Raw genomic sequence first — 22,500 nt, forward strand, 5'->3', positions numbered from 1 at the left:
CAACTATTCGTGGCTTCTAACTTTTCACAGAGGGGTCTATCACGCATCCCCGCGAATACGGAGGGGACCACTTTGTGTATGTGTATATATAGTATATACAGGCAACTGGCGGTTACCGTCGCCATCGGATAGATGCGTTTCAGTTTTATGACACTTGTTAAATATATTCATAGCTGGGTTTTACACTATGTAGGGTTTATAGCGCTGGTGTCTGATTATCCATTTCTTGGGCTAGGTGCCAAGACCGTCTCAAAATACAAACATAACGAATATGCACCTTTTCCTCTGCTCCTTTAAAAGATTATTGGATACTTCGCAGTATCCAATAATACTGCACGTATTCTTGCATTTCTATTTGTGTTATAAAATACAAACAAACCGATCATGTTTTGGTTTGGAAAAATCGGATGAGGGAGGAGGTAAGATTATTTTGCTGTATTTAACTCAATTCAGAGCGATTTTCTTGCTTCTATTTAGCATAAATTAATCTCCACAAGCTCTATTCATATGTGACAAGGTTATTTTTCTTTATATGAAGTGTTTTTAAGATGAAAATTGACTTAAATACGTCAACTAGACTTAGTTATTTTTTCGTAAATAGATAGTGCTGATGTCTGGTTATCAGTATGTATTTCGGTATTTGCCGAAGCACCGAGAAACCCTCATAAAATACAAACATAGCGAATATGCATCTTTTCCTTGGCTCTTGTAAGAGTTATGCTTTACTTCACTATATCCAATAATACTGTATGAAGTCTCATATTACTACATAAGTGTATTATAAATTACAAACAAAACGATCTGTTTTGGTTTGGAAAAATCCGCTGAGGGCAGAGGTAAGGTTATTTCGCCTTACTTAACTCGATTCAGAGCGATTCTCTTGTTTCTATTTAGCGTAAATATGTACGTCTTGTTGTGAACTCGATTGTTATTTTATTATTATTATTTTTTTAATAGATGGTGTCGGGAGCTTGTCATTTTGTGTGAAAAACCTGATTACGTTCGTTATTACCATCCTATTTCATAATAATACGATATTTATGTACTTATCTGTTATCAACGTGAAAACAATAGTAAAATGTGTTCTTTCATGGCCAGTATTTTTTTATTAAAATACTTTTTTTCTACTATTATTTGCGGTAGAGTTTCATCCATGTTGCTGATAAACGATAATTTAAAACCATTTGAAGATATGATAAATAAAGAGATGGAGGAAACATTAGCCAAGATTTACCAGGAAGTTCATTGAATCTGACATTATAAATTTGTATTATCAGGCAGACCATAGTAAATGATTAGGCAAACAAAATTCCACACGCATACGCGCACGCACACACACACACACACACACACACATATATATATATATATATATATATATATATATATATATATATATATATATATATATATATATATATAGATATATATATATATATATATATAATATATATATATATATATATATATATATATATATATTATATATATATTATATATAACGTTGGTTCTCACCTTCATACATTCACTACTTTAGCTCTCATGACATTCCCTATCAAGATAGGCATAGCCAGGAACCTATTCTTAAGAGCCTTACGAATTTGTTCCCCAGGCTTCCTGGAAAAAGAATCTGAACTAATTCGTAAGCAGCTTTTGTCTTTAAGGTATCCTGACCATATAATTGAGAAAGCTATTCACAAAGCAAACATAATTTTCTACTGATCCCCTCAAGACAAGACCAAAGAACCCAGTAATAAAATAAAAATTCCACACCTGGACAGGAATAGGATGGTAACGCAGACTCTTGGAAAATCAAATCTAACCCTTTTGCATTTACCTACCCAAATACCTTAGCCAAATCCTTAACGTCCAACAAAAGACATCCCCCAAGGATACAGGGGTTTACGAAATCCCATGCCTGGACTGTGACTAATCTTACATCTGTTTTACAGGAAAATCACTTCCCCAAAGATTAATACAACATAAATGGTCAGTTAGGTATGAACAACAGAGCTCAGCTATTTTCAACCATATAAATGACCATAACCACAGAATAAACTGGAATTTGTCACATATAATTTATAGAAGCAACTGTTGGTACAAAAGTCAGATGACAGAATCGGCCTTGATTAAACAGAGACAGGTAATGAACATCTCAAAGGGTGCATGGGATTCAGATGTCATTGATAAAGTTTTCCTTCAACCAATGCTTAAGAGGTTTAAAGAAGAATTATCAGTGGGAGTGACCTAAATAGGCTTAACTGAGGATGGATCTCTTGGTATAAGTACTACCTTTTCTGTAACTTTTTTCATTCATCTACCTGAAGAGAGAGACAGGATCTCTGAAATATAGTACTTTCTATATTTTGGCGTTTTATGGGGCCCTTACATATATATATATATATATATATATATATATATATATATATATATATATATATATATATATATATGACAGAAAGTGATGACTTACTTGGAAGATGAATGTAAATCTTGTTGTTTTCATTTGGGCCATGTAGACAATGATACTGACATCAAAAACGATAACAGCAGATGAAGGTCCACCTTCAACCAGACCAAAGTACTTGAAGACAGTAATTTCTGCAATGGTGATGCTAATGAATTTTTGTTTTAAAAAGAACTCAGCATAGATAACCAACAGCATTTATACTCATATGAGACAATGTTTTGGTTTGGAATGAATAATGCAGCTCCTAAAAGGTTATCTCGTAGCATCAAGATTACCAACCTCAATACTATTTAATAGGAATAACAGTCTATTTTGACAATTTTTCTTACGTTTTTATGTCTAATATGAGCCACATTTAGTTACTTTTTCTTTATTTCTCTGCTTTATTTAGTTACTTTTTCTTTATTTCTCTGCTTTAATCTATTCTTTATGACAAATTGTACGAAAAGCTTTTTTTTTATATTGCATCAGTTTAGAGGAATCATGCAGATTAATTTTAAAAACCAGATTATTATCTTATTGGATTTCAAGCGAGGTGCTATGGTTCAAAGTTGAAAGTAGGGACGAAGGGACTGGCAACAATGTGTAAGGCATGTGTGAATGATGGACATGAAATGGATAAGAGCAATATTGGTTACGTTGTGAACAGAGATTCATTTACAAAACATGGATTCAAATAAAGAAAAAGCACACTACAAATTAATTTCTTACAATATGCTAAAGAATTTGACATTTCTATATTCTAATTCTTGACATTTTTTCTTCAGCGGTGAGAAACACAGACTTTAGATTGCTTAAGTTGTCCTAACAGACTTTTCATTAGAAACGAGTCTATTGTAGGTACAAAAACACTATTGCACAAAACTCTTTGCTGCATGAATGAGGTTCACTGAGCAAAGACTAGCCAATCATGAGCCATAAGGTTTAAGAAACATGTGAGAGGTTATAAAAAGCAATGCATCTAATGTGCTTTTAATCATAAATTGACTGGAATAGCACTCTTGTGGTATTTTAATCGTATTCTTACTGTAAACGAAACATTGTAGTAACTTATTTAATAGCAAGTTTCATATATTTTAATATAGCATAAGGTCAGATTAAAAATTGCAGAAGTATTATACTTAAGTTGCCAGCCATTGCATGAGTAATTTTCTTTTGTCTGTGAGAATAATTTTTTCACCTACTTTTTTACCATTTTTCTTGACTAATATTTTCTTACATCAATCTAATTTATGAATTACTATTGTGTGTTTTATTTGAATCATAGCATAGTCCTTTTGATGTTCACTGTGATCTGACAAGCTTTGTTATAACCATAAATTGCTTTCATTTTTGCATATTTGTTTTTCACCCTGGAGATTGAGATTACTATATTTTCATTTACATGGTGTAACATTTGGGTACCAAACTAAAGAGGCCGTTTAAAACTATGAAACTTGTTTACAGGTTTCAAGTAAAATAAGTCCTTATTATCTGGTAATTTTGCAAGTTTACTATTTCATTAGCATAAAGCATTAAGGCTATAAAGGAAATCAACAGCAGAGATAGGAAAAGTTATAAGAAGAGGCAATAAGTAATTGAGTGAAAGAGAAAAGAAAAGCCCAATACACTTGAAAACCAGGAGACGTAAGCAGACAGCAAAAGCGAACTTGCTCTTCATTTTAACATCTGGAGATCAGAAGATTCCACAATTGTACGAGGCAAACTGTTCCTCAGTTCAGTTGAAGCTAATATAAAACTCCTGGACAACTGGGTAGTTGTGTACCTAATGCTAGAAAACTACACATTATTTGCAGCAGCAACCTGCCTAGTGTTGCACGGAAAAACAGTAAGGTTAGGTAAATAGGAGTGCAAATGAGTTTAAAAGTACAAGGGGTAATCATTACGTGGCATACATGGATCTAGGAAGAATCTTTAAATAGAATTGATACAGATGCAGTATGGAAGTTAAGCATCTGCTTAAATTTTGCAGTTGTCAGAGTTACTAGTTCTGTATACAATTGTGGCTGAATGAAGGGTATATTATGCCTGCACAGCTGCTTGGTATATTATATACTCATATATAATATACTGGTGTGAGTTGGCAAAAAGGAACTTGATGCTGGAGCAAAATTACGGAACTAGGAAAAATGGATGTAAATAGATGAAGGAATGTCTGATTCTAGTCGAGCGTAAATATGAGCAGAATAAAATTATGAGTAAGACTGAACAATGCATGTTAATAAGGATCTAGAGAGAATGAAAGCAACTGATGCATGAAGGTACTTAGGGGTACACAGATATGCTGGGTGGTGGTCAAACGTGAGAAGAGGTGTAGCAAAAAAAAGTAGCTTAAAACTTGGACTGCCTGTTGAAGTCAGGTTAGAGGGCATGAAGGAATTCGAGCAGCAACTCCCCTTGATGGATGTAAAGAAAGAGAAAAAGTTGAAACCATAGCAATGAATTATTTTCTTAATATAAAAGGAATTGGAAGGGTGGAAAATGTAAGTAAGGAAAAAAAGAGCATAGGTGAAAGGATGGAATAGAGAATTTAAGATAGTTTTTTCTTGTAGAGAGAATGGAAGCTAATAGGCTGATAAAAAAAGAGGAAATTTCAAAGATTTAAGAAGAAAGGAGGAGAGGATGGGCTAGAAAGGAATGGAGAGAATGGAAACGTTAAAAAAATAATTTTGAGAAAGATGCTTGTCTAATTGCATCAATGGTGTTTGTTATAGTCCGTAAAATCAGAGATGAGCAGGGAAAGAGTGTCTGTGTGTGTTACTGAAGACATATGTTAATTGTACTTCACTGTCCAGCCCACCACCCCTCACTCTTTCTTGGTGGTGAGGATTCTCTTTAGGGACAATGCATATACTTTTTAACTCTTTGTGGGATTGAACTAAGTTTGTTTTTAATGTCATGAAGCTGTAATTGAACTAAGTTTGTTTATAATGTCATGAAGCTGTAATTGAACTAAGTTTGTTTTTAATGTCATGAAGCTGTAATTGAACTAAGTTTGTTTTTAATATTATGAAGCTGTAACTGAACTACATTTGTTTTTAATATTATGAAGTTTGGTTTGCTTTATACATATTTTCGAAAAGAAAGAGAAATTCAAACATTAATATACAATATCAGGAAAAGAACTGAAAATAGCTTTGTCATTTCAAGATTGCCATATTTTATGAAAAAGTATTAACATAATAAAAGAACTGATGGATAAATTCTTAGAAAGTAATAACATTACCATTAGCAGCATGGGATGATGCTCATTTAAACATAATTCTGTATATGACTTTACTGATAGACAAGGCTTCTACTGTAATGATTCAAAATGAACTTTTTGTGTATTTTAAATAAGAATAAAAATAGCTTACATTTTAACATAAGAGTCTGCATATTAATAAACATTTGCGATTATATCTTTATATAGATTTTCATAATAACTATCACCTCTGTGCTATAACAGTTCCTTCTACATGTAGGAGTCATCCTATATTAAACAAGGTTAAGTTATAAAAAAAATTAAAGTTTGTCTTAAACTAAAATGAAAATCTAGAAAAATTTCAACTCCCATTCATTGCCTTGCCTGGTTTTCATTTGGGATGACTCTTACATGTAGCTACAAAGCTATTATAGTAGAGGGTAACAGATTATAAGGAAATCTATATAAAATCGAACTGAAAATGTTAACAAACAGACTCAAATCAAATGTAAGTAATTCTGTATTTATTCTTATTCAAAATTCACAAAAAGATCATTATAAATCACACTAGAAGCCTTGTGTATCGATAAATTCACACAAATTCTAATGTTTAAATGGGCATCATGTCACGTCTAACTCTCCTTTCAAAATGTTTCACAAAGGATTGTGGCAAAGTGGTTTTTACACCTATTAGAACTGAAGCTGCCATAAACTAAAGAAACTATTTTATTATCAATACTTTTTTTAACTAGATTTTCACTGACTTTGCCTGTTTTGTGTCTTCTCCTTCAGAAGAGATAAAAAGTAAATTAAAGAAACAGTTGAGAGAGGTAAGAACATTCTGGCTATGTTAGCAAAATTGATTCTGAACACAAATGACATGAATAGGTCAATGCAAAATGTAAATCTACATTTCATTTTACCATTACCATCCTCTTCAGTTGTAACTTTAGTGCCATCAGTGTTTGATGCATCTATTAGTCTACTGTCCACTCCTGTTATATCACTTCCTGATTCATCTCACGATTCAGTTCATAAATTAGATTCATCTCCTGAACCACCTGAACTACTTTCTCCTGCAGCCCCTGTACTGTCACTCAAACTAACATTACTATCTTCAGTTTCAATTGTATTTTCATCTACACCTGTAGGAGTAACAGCTTCATCTCCTACACCTGCAGAAGTGTCAACCTGTGAGAATGTCAGTAACATCATCACCTCCTATTCCTGTAGGAATGTCATTAACATCTTCATCTCCCACACCTGCAGAGGAGTAAGTATCATCTTCATCTACTATACATGTAGAATTGCCATTGACATCTTAATCTCGTACACATGTAGGGTGGTTATTATCATCTTCAAATACACACACACACATATATTTAATACCTATATATACATATACATTTATATATATATATATATATATATATATATATATATATATATATATATATATATCTTATGTCTTATCGCTTGGCGATAGACTTTTTGTTCTTTCCTTACGGCTGTCATCCGTAAGTAATGTTTGGTTCCTCTCATCTCCCTTGGATGTCTTAGTAGAGAGGTTCTTTCTTGACTAGAGGAGATGATTCAAACAGGCTAGTTGAACAAGTTAACAACTTTATTCTGTAACTCCATACTAGGAGATGCAGCTCGGTCGGACGACCGATATGTTTGATAGTTGGCGTGGAACTGCCATTCTAAAGCATCGCGTCGATAGCGGAACATTAGCTATCTAAGCAATTCATATAAAAACACATACGTAGTTTGCCGGCTCGGAAGTTACAAGTTTCCGGCGTAGGTCAACAGGTCAACCTCTTCCCATGGAAGTTGTTGTGCAAAGTTATCATAAACATAAAAAATGTTGACAAAGCTTAGAGCTAGATCAGGCTACTGCAGACAGCGCATAGCGTAATCTAGGTCTGCTTTGGTCACGTAAAACCCTCCTAATGCCATGACCCCAGGTCACTGGTTTATATATAATGTAATTCTTACATTAGGCTCGGTCTGCTACCTATTCAAGCCTTGAATAACAAAAAAAAAATTACTTTAAACATTGTCCATAGGAGCGTGCTCGTAACATACTAAGTGATTAAATGCATAAAAAGATTCTGTTACATACCCTTGTTGACATATTCATAAACAAAGATAAATGCATGGAAAATATAGATCCATGTTTGGTAATAATAATGATTATGTACCCAAAAATAATAAAATGGTAAAAATCAAAACATGTATACATGATTAATATGATAACATGTAACCTGATTAAGAATAATGGTTACTAAATAATGATTATAGCATGATCATGGATAATTGTTAAAGAGTACTTGTCACTCTTTATAATAGATAAATATAATTGTATAATAGTATAACAATGTAATTCTGCAGAAATTCAATATATAGGGCTGATATTTTATTAGGTGCCCGAAAAATACCTTTAGGAATATATTAATGTATAATATTGGGCTATAATGATTTATTAGGCGCCCTGGAGATACTTTAACTGTTCAAATGCAAAGGCGTGAGTCTTTCTTGTCCTACATTTTTGCCAGCATACGGACCGCTTTTCACACACAACACAATTCCAGACAATTCCCTAGGCACGAACTGAAGTGGCCAGGTTCAGGCGGCCCTAAACGCAAACGACTTGAGTTTAACGGGTACGTCATCCAGACGGGCCAGTACGTTCCCTTGGAGATCCTTCTGTTTACGCCTCAGCCTACGCCAAGCAAAGATGTTGATATTGATGACCCAACATCGCCCTCTCCCCCCTTGGAGTGAACTACGTGGTATTTGTTTTGTTTATCACACCCTGAAAATTCGCTTGCCCTTGCGAGTTCTGGCTAGACGGCCCAGGAACAGAGGTACCTGAAGCACGATTTGTTTGTTTCTGCTGTTGTGCAGAATTTCCGTTTGGTTGTTTCTTCTTATAGTACTGAGGACCCTTCTTTTTATTTGCACTAGCAACTGGTTGCGTGTTTGTAGCATTTTGCTGTTGATTCCTCGAGTAGCAACGGTTATATGAATGAGTTGAACTATTGTGTATTGAACAAAAGCGCGTCCGACAGTCTGAAATCATGTGACCTGGTCGTTTACAGTTATAACAAACCATCCCTGCAACTTGATTATTATTATGTACCACATTTACTTGTTGTGGCTTGTTCTCATTTTTTTCAAAAACTTGAATGAGCGAAGGATCTAGGTCGGTACATTTAGACATGTGTTTTTTGATTTGTTTATACACATCTAATTCCGTACTGTCGGGCTGCAATTTTTTATCAAAACACCGTACTAACGCTTCAGGCAACATTACAGTGATAGACGTAAGGTAGATCAAACGGATAAAATCTTTCACTTTGATTTTAGCACCCGCAACCCACCCGGAGTTACTTAAACTATCCTGATATTCATTTAGCCGGTCGGCAATTAGCGCCGCCCGCTCGACAACATTGAGCTGAGTCATGGAGGCTTGGTTAAGGATATTTCTCAATGCCAATACTACATCTAAAGCCTCTTCACCCCCATACACGGCACGTAATCTAATTTTGAACTCGTCCCATGTAAGCGCTTCTTGGAAAGAAACCCCCCTTAGATACGCACGTTGCGTCGCCTTTCGCAAAGTCAACGAAGCTCTTGGCCTCCTGTAATTGTACTGCTGGGTCTGTGATGCTTTTTGCATTTAAATGAGCGTCTACAGATGAGATCCATGCCTCAACATTTTGAGGCAGGAACCATTGACCCGACCTTGAAAAGGGACAATCGCTGACCTCGCGCTAACGAGAGTCACCACGTTGGGGTTGCCAGCCGGAGTGGTTGCCATTTCGGCTTTCACTTTTTTCTTATCACTTCTATTCCTTGCAATCCTATCAAAATATCTATAAGAGTACACTCGACCACTACGTAAACGCATAAGCAATGTACTGTATAAGTGTGTTATAATAATAGGAAAATCCCCCAAAAGATACAAAAATACAGATAATATGATAAAATATTATACGGAGAATTCCTGCAAGAAATGGTTAATGACAACTAGCAAAGAAAAAAAAATTAATCTGCGGGCGAGAACCTCGTAGTTGAAGATAGGTTCTGTAATGAAGGAAGATTAATATGGCGAACAACTCACCCCCAGAATACTGGACGATCGACTCTTGATGAACAACACTTCACTGAGGAAAAGACCTGAATAGATAAAAATGGTACTTAGCTCCAGATTATATTGCGAAGGATTGTTGACATGGGATGACGTCTCGCGTCGGAAGTCGTGATGACGTCACGGTCTTCTCTCGGTGCACGATGCTCTGGGAAGTCCAAGATTGATGACGTCACAGCCTCCGTCCTTGCACTACTGCGTATAGCTGTACACTCTGCGTCCTTGCTCGTGAACGGGTGATGTTCCCTGTGTTTGTTTTCTTCTTTCCGTTGATGTTCAATGCTGCTCTCGTCCGGTGTAGATTCTCGAAGATAAGTGACAACAGTTGCTCAAGCGTCAGTGTTAAATGCTTGTATTCCTCTCGATGAAGGACATAGTTGCGTCTTCATAAACTGTTGCGTTGATTGAAGATCCCGTTTCCTCTGTTTCGTTTGATGTTGAAGGTGGAAGTTAGTTCTTGTAGACCTTCGGTCGGCTGATATGGGTCTTGTTAATTATGTTCTTCGTTTATACGCTGCCACCACTTCTTATGTCTTATCGCTTGGCGATAGACTTTTTGTTCTTTCCTTACGGCTGTCATCCGTAAGTAATGTTTGGTTCCTCTCATCTCCCTTGGATGTCTTAGTAGAGAGGTTCTTTCTTGACTAGAGGAGATGATTCAAACAGGCTAGTTGAACAAGTTAACAACTTTATTCTGTAACTCCATACTAGGAGATGCAGCTCGGTCGGACGACCGATATGTTTGATAGTTGGCGTGGAACTGCCATTCTAAAGCATCGCGTCGATAGCGGAACATTAGCTATCTAAGCAATTCATATAAAAACACATACGTAGTTTGCCGGCTCGGAAGTTACAAGTTTCCGGCGTAGGTCAACAGGTCAACCTCTTCCCATGGAAGTTGTTGTGCAAAGTTATCATAAACATAAAAAATGTTGACAAAGCTTAGAGCTAGATCAGGCTACTGCAGACAGCGCATAGCGTAATCTAGGTCTGCTTTGGTCACGTAAAACCCTCCTAATGCCATGACCCCAGGTCACTGGTTTATATATAATGTAATTCTTACATATATATATGAGGGCCTCAGAACCACAAGGTGGTAAACGCCACTTTTTAAAAAATGAGTAAATTGCCCTCAAAGTCTAGCATTGATTACTCTGCTTCTAAGAAAGATATAGATTTAAACTAAGTTTCATATGAAAGCCCTACCCTTTATAAATTTTTGGTGAAAATTTAAAAAAAATTGCGGGGTGCGCTTGTGCGCTAGCATTCGAAATGTACGCCTTTCTCCCACATTTGTATATTTTATATATAACCAGCACTTAAAGCATAATTAAATGTGTAAAAGGATAATAAAGTGTTATTATATTCGTGTTATAACAGCAATAGATGTAATTGTAATAATAATAATAATAATAATAATAATAATAATAATAATAATAATAATAATAATGATAATAATAATAATAATAATAATAATAATAATAATAATAATAATAATAATAATAATAATAATAATAATAACAATAACTAATAATATTAAAAAATTATAATATATAATATCAATAATAATGGTAATACAGTAATATTGGTTAATAATATTGATAATAATAATAATTATAATAAAATGTGTACTCACCATGAAAATACTTTCGTAGTATAACAATCATGGATGTTATACTGATAATAATAATAATAATAATAATAATAATAATAATAATAATAATAATAATAATAATAATAATAATAATAATAGGAGAAGGAAAACCAACCTAAGCATGGCATGGATAGACTATAAGAAAGCCTTCGACATGATACCACACACATGGCTAATAGAATGCCTGAAAATATATGGGGCAGAGGAAAATACCATCAGCTTCCTCAAAAATACAATGCGCAACTGGAATACAATACTTACAAGCTCTGGAATAAGACTAGCAAAGGTTAATATCAGGAGAGGGATCTTCCAGGGCGACTCACTGTCCCCACTACTCTTCGTAGTAGCCATGATTCCCATGACAAAAGTACTACAGAAGATGGATGCCGGGTACCAACTCAAGAAAAGAGGCAACAAAATCAACCATCTGATGTTCATGGACGACATCAAGCTGTATGGTAAGAGCATCAAGGAAATAGATACCCTAATCCAGACTGTAAGGATTGTATCTGGGGACATCAGGATGAAGTTTGGAATAGAAAAATGCGCCTTAGTCAACATACAAAAAGGCAAAGTAACGAGAACTGAAGGGATAAAGCTACCAGATGGGAGCAACATCAAACACATAGATGAGACAGGATACAAATACCTGGGAATAATGGAAAGAGGGGATATAAAACACCAAGAGATGAAGGACACGATCAGGAAAGAATATATGCAGAGACTCAAGGCGATACTCAAGTCAAAACTCAACGCCGGAAATATGATAAAAGCCATAAACACATGGGCAGTGCCAGTAATCAGATACAGCGCAGGAATAGTGGAATGGACGAAGGCAGAACTCCGCAGCATAGATCAGAAAACCAGGAAACAAATGACAATACACAAAGCACTACACCCAAGAGCAAATACGGACAGACTATACATAACACGAAAAGAAGGAGGGAGAGGACTACTAAGTATAGAGGACTGCGTCAACATCGAAAACAGAGCACTGGGGCAATATCTGAAAACCAGTGAAGACGAGTGGCTAAAGAGTGCATGGGAAGAAGGACTAATAAAAGTAGACGAAGACCCAGAAATATACAGAGACAGGAGAATGACAGACAGAACAGAGGACTGGCACAATAAACCAATGCACGGACAATACATGAGACAGACTAAAGAACTAGCCAGCGATGACAATTGGCAATGGCTACAGAGGGGAGAGCTAAAGAAGGAAACTGAAGGAATGATAACAGCGGCACAAGATCAGGCCCTAAGAACCAGATATGTTCAAAGAACGATAGACGGAAATAACGTCTCTCCCATATGTAGGAAGTGTAATACGAAAAATGAAGCCATAAACCACATAGCAAGCGAATGCCCGGCACTTGCACAGAACCAGTACAAAAATAGGCATGATTCAGTGGCAAAAGCCCTCCACTGGAGCCTGTGCAAGAAACATCAGCTACCTTGCAGTAATAAGTGGTACGAGCACCAACCTGAAGGAGTGATAGAAAACGATCAGGCAAAGATCCTCTGGGACTATGGTATCAGAACAGATAGGGTGATACGTGCAAACAGACCAGACGTGACGTTGATTGACAAAGTCGAGAAGAAAGTATCACTCTTTGATGTCGCAATACCATGGGACACCAGAGTTGAAGAGAAAGAGAGGGAAAAAATGGATAAGTATCAAGATCTGAAAATAGAAATAAGAAGGATATGGGACATGCCAGTGGAAATAGTACCCATAATCATAGGAGCACTAGGCACGATCCCAAGATCCCTGAAAAGGAATCTAGAAAAACTAGAGGCTGAAGTAGCTCCAGGACTCATGCAGAAGAGTGTGATCCTAGAAACGGCACACATAGTAAGAAGAGTGATGGACTCCTAAGGAGGCAGGATGCAACCCGGAACCCCACACTATAAATACCACCCAGTCGAATTGGAGGACTGTGATAGAGCAAATTAAAAAAAAAAAAAAAAAAAAAAAAAAAAAAAATAATAATAATAATAATAATAATAATAAGTAACGAGAACTGAAGGGATAAAGCTACCAGATGGGAGCAACATCAAACACATAGATGAGACAGGATACAAATACCTGGGAATAATGGAAAGAGGGGATATAAAACACCAAGAGATGAAGGACACGATCAGGAAAGAATATATGCAGAGACTCAAGGCGATACTCAAGTCAAAACTCAACGCCGGAAATATGATAAAAGCCATAAACACATGGGCAGTGCCAGTAATCAGATACAGCGCAGGAATAGTGGAATGGACGAAGGCAGAACTCCGCAGCATAGATCAGAAAACCAGGAAACAAATGACAATACACAAAGCACTACACCCAAGAGCAAATACGGACAGACTATACATAACACGAAAAGAAGGAGGGAGAGGACTACTAAGTATAGAGGACTGCGTCAACATCGAAAACAGAGCACTGGGGCAATATCTGAAAACCAGTGAAGACGAGTGGCTAAAGAGTGCATGGGAAGAAGGACTAATAAAAGTAGACGAAGACCCAGAAATATACAGAGACAGGAGAATGACAGACAGAACAGAGGACTGGCACAATAAACCAATGCACGGACAATACATGAGACAGACTAAAGAACTAGCCAGCGATGACAATTGGCAATGGCTACAGAGGGGAGAGCTAAAGAAGGAAACTGAAGGAATGATAACAGCGGCACAAGATCAGGCCCTAAGAACCAGATATGTTCAAAGTATGATAGACGGAAATAACATCTCTCCCATATGTAGGAAGTGCAATACGAAAAATGAAACAATAAACCACATAGCAAGTGAATGCCTGGCACTTGCACAGAACCAGTACAAAAAGAGGCATGATTCAGTGGCAAAAGCCCTCCACTGGAGCCTGTGCAAGAAACATCAGCTACCTTGCAGTAATAAGTGGTACGAGCACCAACCTGAAGGAGTGATAGAAAACGATCAGGCAAAGATCCTCTGGGACTATGGTATCAGAACAGATAGGGTGATACGTGCAAACAGACCAGACGTGACGTTGATTGACAAAGTCGAGAAGAAAGTATCACTCTTTGATGTCGCAATACCATGGGACACCAGAGTTGAAGAGAAAGAGAGGGAAAAAATGGATAAGTATCAAGATCTGAAAATAGAAATAAGAAGGATATGGGACATGCCAGTGGAAATAGTACCCATAATCATAGGAGCACTAGGCACGATCCCAAGATCCCTGAAAAGGAATCTAGAAAAACTAGAGGCTGAAGTAGCTCCAGGACTCATGCAGAAGAGTGTGATCCTAGAAACGGCACACATAGTAAGAAGAGTGATGGACTCCTAAGGAGGCAGGATGCAACCCGGAACCCCACACTATAAATACCACCCAGTCGAATTGGAGGACTGTGATAGAGCGAAAAAAAAAAAATAAATAATAATAATAATAATAATAGGAGTATTGATAATAATATTATTAATGATAATAGCAAATAATAATGAGAATACGGTAATATTAGTATTGATGATGTTGACCATGATAACATCCCATTATCATAATGTTTAGCCATTAAAATAATCATCACCAATATCATAATGATAATCAAACACAAAAGAATTATAGAAAAATAATACTACTACCCTCACTACTACTTCTCTAAGAAAAGCAAATGTTTTAATCTGTACTCACCATGAAAATACTGTACATCCGCTTAAGAACTTGAAAATAAGGGGAGGTTGGGAATGTAAACTGTGCGGTGATTGGCCGACACTTACGGCCGCTTTATGGGGAAAAATGCTGATTTGCTTAGAACTGACTACCCGCTTAGTGACGCGCGCTCTCATTGGCTCACTCTTGATCTGCGCACGTACGTCCTTGTGGTTCTAACTGAGCCCTTATGACGCTGTAACCTCCGCGCGACACAACGTTCATTCATGTAGACAAAATCGATCATTCCTGCTGCTCAAGTAGGGATTTCGACCTTTTTGAAACTCCTGAATAGCATAAAAATGCAACAAATAGACAGAGGAAACGTTGCAAATCTACTGGTACGCCTAACTCAATATTGGTGGGGGTGGTGTTTACAACTCTGTGGTTCTGAGGCCCTCATATATAATATATATATATTTTTAATTTTTGTGATGAGATGGAAAACAGGGTCTCTGAAAACTTACCCTGTTCTCTTGTTCATTGCAAGTGCTTTGAAAATGTTGTGATAAAAAAAACCCATGAACTACTGACACTAGCACACATATCTTAATGTCTTCGTGCAAAATATATTAACATACACTGTCAAATTAACGTAATTTATTGATTTTCCTTTTTTCTTAAATCAGCCTTGTATTCCTTAGTTTTAAGTATTTTTCTCTTATATTCAGTTCAGCTGCTGGATTTTTCTATGTTAATGTAACGTTCAGTGGTTTTGCTCTGTTTCCTCCTCTTGTTGTGAACTACCTAACTATCGTGTTAACAATTGTTTTTATTTTGTTTTCGAGTTGTGGTGGAACTGTAGTGTGGTGAGTGGAGGCAGGCCCAAAGGAGTTCAGGCCTGACTATGCTCTTAGACGTATGTTCTTTTATTAGCAGCCTTTTGGAGATTGACCTTAAGCCCTTTTGAAGACTACTGCGACGGACCTTCCCTTGTGATAGTCACTTGCAAATCCTGTACTCCTGTTTCCCGCCTGAGGATTTGGCGGAAGATGTGGTCGTCGCTCTGTCCCGCCATGTAGGAGGCATTATGCCAACCACTGTCCTGTTTTGTCTGTCTCCAACTGCTTGTCCAGGAGAACTAAGGGCTCGTGAGGAGGCACGTAGGGAGGCAATTGCCAGGTAAGAGGTGATTATCCTGTGTTGTCCCTCGGGATCGAAATGGACCCCTGTATCTACCTGGACAATTTGTGAGCTCCCCTGTTTAGCAGTTGGAAGGTTGAAGTGACCTCTGTGAACTCCTGTGCATGTTGTTGTACGTGAGGATTTCCGTACTATATAAGAATTAGTCATATTTGTATATGTATATATGTATGTTATGCTATGTCATTGGTATTGGGTATTTATTGCCCCTCAGAATGTCTACTTGAATTAGTTTTTAAGTTTAGTACTGCCACAGTTGGGTAGATTTAATGCTTTCCTAACTTTATTTTCTCGGGTCTTCCTTCTTTCTTATAGTTATTATTATTTGAGCCTTTGGCATATTATGTTCTTTCTTTACTTTGTTAGGGTTGCTTTCAGAGTTAGGAGTCCTTGTGAGCCCGTTATTTGTTAATGGTATTTTGTATATTAAGTTTACTCACAAGGCTGATTTAGTGTTAAGTGTACTTTATTATTAAATATTGTTAATTTTATTCTGGTTTTTGTATCCACATTCCTCTTACCCTGTGTACTTTCTTACCGTCTACAATCCCTGTGATTATTAAAGTATAAAGAACCTGCATTACGGTCAAAGGGGTTGTAACAAGTGGCAACCGTGTCAGAATCGTACGCGGGTGTGCACAGAGTGTGGGTTTGTGGAGCAACTCTGGGGGAGGTTACAATATTTAATTTGGTTTTCTTGCTGCCCTTACTTTACCCCACTGTAGGTCATTCATTATGGAGGATTTTGTTTTTGACCCAGCCAAATTTTTGGGCTCTGCTGACTGTATAAAATATCTTGCTATATTAAGTAAGGAGTATTTGAGGAGTTGTGCTCGTTGGTTAAATATTTCTTTCAGACCCATGGATACTAAGGCTCAGTTGTTGTCATCTGCCAAGGCAATGGTGGCTTGTGGTATAGCCAAGGGTGAGGATTTGACTAGGGATTTGATTAGTATGCATAGTAGTGGAAGTTCTGAAGATGAGAATTCAGTTAATGAAGAGGATAGCATTAATCCTGGGTTGTCTCTATTTGAGGACTGTCCTCGTACTGGTGTTTTATATACTGGACCAGCTAATTTAACAGTAAAGACTAAGGTTTCTAATAATCCCTTTGTAGAGGTAAAACCAGAGCCAGTACAGTCTATAGTGAATCCTGAAAATGAGGACCTTAGTATGATTTGTAAAAGAATAGAACTACTGAAGGTACGATTCAAAGAGAATTAGAGGGCAAGGCGCCATGAGTTGGAAATGACTAAAATTAACTTAGACTTGGCTAGTTTACGATCTAACCCTGATTTTAATGCGGCATTAAAATTAGTGCCAGTGTTTGATGAAGGTAATGTGCTGGAGTTCTTTAATGCTTTTGAGCGGGTGGCCACTAGGTTGTCTTGGCCCACCGAGATGTGGACTGCATTGATCCAGTGTAGGTTGGCAGGTAAAGCCATTTGCCAATATAATGCTTTGGAAGAGAGTGTGGCCAGAGATATAGCAAAATTAAGGCGTTGATTCTCAAGGCGTATGACTTGGTCCCTGAGGCTTATCGCCTGAAATTCAGAAATTCAACGAAGCCCGATACTATATCTTATGTGGAGTATGCCCGTCTCAAGGAGGAGCAGTTTGACGACTGGGTAAAGAGTCGCCAGGTGGTCTCCTTCTCCTCCTTGAGGGAGCTGATGCTACTTGAGGAGTTTAAGAAAACATGTAGTAAGGAACTCAGAATTCACTTAGAGGAGGTTAAAGCTTATAGCTTAAGTAAAGCCGCTCAGATAGCTGATGAGTTTGTGTTAACACACCGTGTAGGTAGTAGTAGTTTTGGCCCATCAGCCATCAAATCCCAGCTTGCCAGGCCGAGCAATAATAATTGGAGACCTAATAACCCCTTTAAAAGAAAGGTTGAAGCTAGCCAGGGAAATAAACCGAATGGAAGGAACACATGAGTGTTTTCCCAGAGTAACCAAAGTTCTAGTAATGTTGGTAGAGCTAGTTTTTGGTGCCACGAGCAGGGGCACTTTCAAGCTTGGTGTCCTGCCCGGAGGAGGTATCTCCAGCGGAACTGAAGGGGAGGTAACAACAACGTCCCCATATCTTTAATAGCTAATGCCCCTACTACCCCTAATAGTACTGAAGTTGAGTGTTCCCCAGGAACTGAAGGAAGGGCTAGGATTAGTGGTAGTGGAGGTGAAATAAATCAGTCTCCTACTAGCTCCCTTTTGTGACTTTATGACAAATATATTTGGCCTGGCAGATTGATAATAAAGTTGTGAGAGTGAAATTCTTAAGGGACACTGGGTCTGCTCGTTCATTGGTGTTGTCAAGGGTTTTGAAGGATGTGATGAGCATTCTGAAAATTATGTGGTCCTGGGTTCCCTAATACTGTGATTTTTGCACCTTTGGTGGAGGTAGAGTCATCCTTCCTAGGGTATCACAAGGTGACAGAATTGGCAGTGGTAGAAAAGCTCCCCATCCCCGGTATTGAGAGATGATATGTTGGATGCCGAGGTTATGAATTATTCCCAATAGTGTCCATCACTGCAAGTCCCGTAGCAATTACTACTCGAGCCTCTGCAAAGGCTGCTGTTGCCTTAAAGAATGAGAATAATTTAAACTTAAGTAGTTTAGAGGTAGAGGTAGAGAGATCCCGGTCAGTAGGTAGTGGTAGTAGTAGTTTTATAAATAAAATATTTAATCCTGATTGTGACCATAGGCTTTATTGAAGCTCAGAAGGCTGAATTCAATTATGAATTAGGAGGTACGGATGATTTAACAAAACCAAGGTTCTGTGTGATTAGAGGTTTGTTGTACAGAGTTAGTGTGCTGTGGATCATGGCTTAAACCAAACCTCTCGGGTAGAACAGATTGTGGTACCTACAAAATATCAGAATGATGTCTTTAGTTTAGCGCATGAGAATTCTTTTTCTGGCCATTTTGGAGTTTTGAAAACACATGGTAGATTGGCAAAATATTTTTGGTGGCCGGGATTGAAATCCTCAGTGAAGAAATTTGTAGGAAGTTATGAAACGTGTCAAGTAATGAGTAAACCCAATACACCTATTCCTAAAGCCCTTTTGCATCCAATTCCTGAAATTGGGGATCCTTTTGCAGAGTTGGTTGTTGATGTGGTTGGGCCTTTGCCCCGAACTAAATCTGAATTTACTCATCTTCTTACTATAATGGATAGTGTCTAGGTTTCCTGAAGCTTTTCCTATGAGGAAAATTACATCAAAAGTAGTGTTTGAGAAACTAATAGAATTTTGTTTCCAGGTATGGGTTGCCTCGTAAAATTCAAACAGGTATTTAGAGGTAAATGTGCTGAACTGGCCATTAGGCACATTACCAGTGTACCTTACCACCCAGAGAGTCGGGGCGTAGTGGAAAGATTCCACCAAACCCTTAAGTCTATTCTAAAAAAAATACTGTTATGAGCAAGGAGAGGATTGGGATAAAGGTCTTCCCTTTGTTCTCTTTGCTATACGTAATCATCCAAATTCTTCCACAGAAAATTATGATAAGAAAAGTAAGGCACATTCATTTAAGCCTGGTGAGCTTGTTTTGGTTTTGAGTACAGACTCAGACAATTTTCTGGAACCTAGGTATAAGGGGCCTTGGAAGGTACTCCGGAAATTATCTGATGTAAATTATGAAGTGGAAGCTCCTGGGACCAAACGGAAGTGCCGGATATTCCACATCAATATACTGAAATCCTACACAGTTGGTAGAGTTGACCCTCTAGCTATAGTATATGAGCCAGTATCTCTAGTGTTAGAACAGATGTTAGAAGAACCAGACAACTTGTTTTGCCAGGTATCTTCAGATGCTCTGACAGGTAATATACAAAATCTGGGAACCTTGGCAAAGGATTTGAAGCATCTGGAGGGTATCCAGAAGGATGACATGATGAATTTAATATCCTCATTTTCAGACTTATTTCAGCCCTCTCCAGGTAGAACAACCTTGCTCCAACATGATGTAGATGTGGGGAGTGCTTCCCCAGTCAAACAAAGTCCATATCAATTAAATCCAGAAAAGCGTGATATTGTTGAAAAGTTGATAAAGTATATGTTGGAGCATGATTTAATTAGACCTTCAGTAAGTCCTTGGACTTCACCTATTGTACTTGTTAAGAAACCTGATGGGCAGTTTCGCATGGGTATGGACTAACGCAAGGTCAATGCTAGTACTAAAAATGACTCTTTCCCTTTGCCACGTATCGAGGACTGTCTTGATCGGATAGGGCGTCTGCTAAGTTTACAACTAAATTAGATCTTTTAAAGGGGTATTGGCAGGTCCCCCTCTCTGATCGAACTCGTGAGATTCCCGCTTTTGTTACGCCCTTTGGGCTTTACGAATGTAACATAATGCCCCTTGGGATGAAGAACACAGCATGTACCTTCCAGCGATTGATGAACCGAGTTATATGTGGTCTGGAGGGTACATAAATTTACATAGATGATTTGGTTATTCATAGCAATGACTGGCAGACTCATTTGGTGAGATTAAAGAAGGTATTTGAGGCCTTGAGAGCCGCTGTTCTTGTTGAATTTGGTAAAGCCAAGTTGTGTTATGTAGGTCACGAGGTTGGGTTGGGTCAGGTTACTCCTAAACAAGCTAACCTCGAGGCACTATTGAATTTGCAAAGGCCGAGCATTTTAGGGAGGTCCAGAGAATTTTAGGTATGATGGGTTATTATAGGAGATTCTTCCGGAACTTCTCTGACCTTGCTCAGTCCCTAACTCAACTATTGCTTAAGGGACAAAAATTTGTATGGCCTCCTCAGTGTGAGAAATCTTTCTTTAAACTCAAAACAGTATTGATGTCTAACCCTATTCTAATGTCTCCTGACTTTCAGTAACCGTTTATTGTGGCTGTAGATGCCAGTGATGTGTGGGTATAGGTGGAGTACTTTTTGAAAGACATGAAGATGGTGAAGTGCGTCCAGTATCATACTTTAGTCGTAAGTTGCTGGATTCAGAGAGAAGATCTTCTACCATTGAGAAGGAGGCATCAGCTTTAATTCATACCTTAGTTCATTTCAAACCGTATATGACTAATTTTTCCTTTCCTGTAGAAATTTGGACTGACCATAACCCATTGGTATTCATCGAAAGAATGAAAGGTTCTAACCAGAGGATTCTGTGTTGGGCTCTTCAGCTGCAGGAGTTTCCTTTAAGTATTAAGCATGCTAAGGGTGTTGATAACTGTATTCCTGATGCACTTTCTACGATGTAAGTCTGGTTATTTCTCCTCTCACCTCGTCCTTCTCACTTCTTCTTCAGGGTTTGTATTGAAAATTATATTTAAGGCAGTTAACTTTTGATCTTGTTTAAAATGGTGTATGGATTCGGGCTTTGTCTTAAGTCTGTTTCACTATAATGATGTTCTGAGTTTTGTTTCGCCTTATTCTTTTCCCTTGCAGGATGTTTTAGATTAAGTTGTCTATATGGTTATCTTCTAATATGTTGCATATATGACTGTGTGGTACAAAAAAAAAATGTATTCTATTTGCATAATTTTATTTTTTTTTTTTGAGGGGGAGGAAGCTGTAAAATTAATGTAATTTATTGATTTTCCCTTTTTCTTAAATCAGCCTTGTATTCCTTAGTTTTAAGTATTTTTCTCTTATATTCAGTTCAGCAGCTGTATTTTTCTACGTTAACGTAACGTTCAGTGGTTTTGCTCTGTGTTTCCTCCTCTTGTTGTGAACTACCTAACTATCGTGTTAACGATTGTTTTTCTTTTGTTTTCGAGTTGTGATGGAACTGTAGTGCGGTGAGTGGAGGCTGGCCCTAAGGAGTTCGGGCCTGACTATGCTCTTAGACGTATGCTCTTTTATTAGCAGCCTTTTGGAGATTGACCTTAAGCCCTTTTGAAGGAGATTACTGCGATGGACCTTCCCTTGAAAGACGTTTTCCGTAGACATGCCGAGCCATCTACTGCATATGTACATTTCTTGGAGTTTGATCACAGCAGTGATATTGCAGGTGATAGTCACTTGCGACTCCTGTACTCCTGTTTCCCGCCACGTAGGAGGCGTTACGCCAACCATTGTCCTGTTTTGTCCGTCTCCAACTGCTTGTCCAAGAGAGCTAAGGGCTCGTGAGGAGGCACGTAGGGAGGCAATTGCCAGGTAAGAGGTGATTATCCTGTGTTGTCCCTCAGGATCGAACTCGACCCCTATATCTACCTGGACAATTTGTGAGCTCCCCTGTTTAGCGGT

General features: G+C 37.7%; 1 protein-coding gene across 4 annotated transcripts in view; it reads right to left on the reverse strand.

Moving 5' to 3' along the window:
* LOC135225225 (mucin-2-like) overlaps nt 1-22,500 on the reverse strand; it is a 162,528-nt gene that overhangs the window by 50,575 nt on the left and 89,453 nt on the right. For all 4 annotated transcript variants that reach the window (XM_064264560.1, XM_064264552.1, XM_064264576.1 and 1 more), the window contains one exon: nt 2,474-2,601. In XM_064264560.1, coding sequence (XP_064120630.1) covers nt 2,474-2,601 — 128 coding nt within the window. The remainder of the gene's footprint in view (nt 1-2,473; nt 2,602-22,500) is intronic.

Source organism: Macrobrachium nipponense, chromosome 20 (genome assembly GCF_015104395.2).
Source record: "Macrobrachium nipponense isolate FS-2020 chromosome 20, ASM1510439v2, whole genome shotgun sequence".
Classification (NCBI taxonomy): Eukaryota; Metazoa; Arthropoda; class Malacostraca; order Decapoda; family Palaemonidae; genus Macrobrachium; species Macrobrachium nipponense.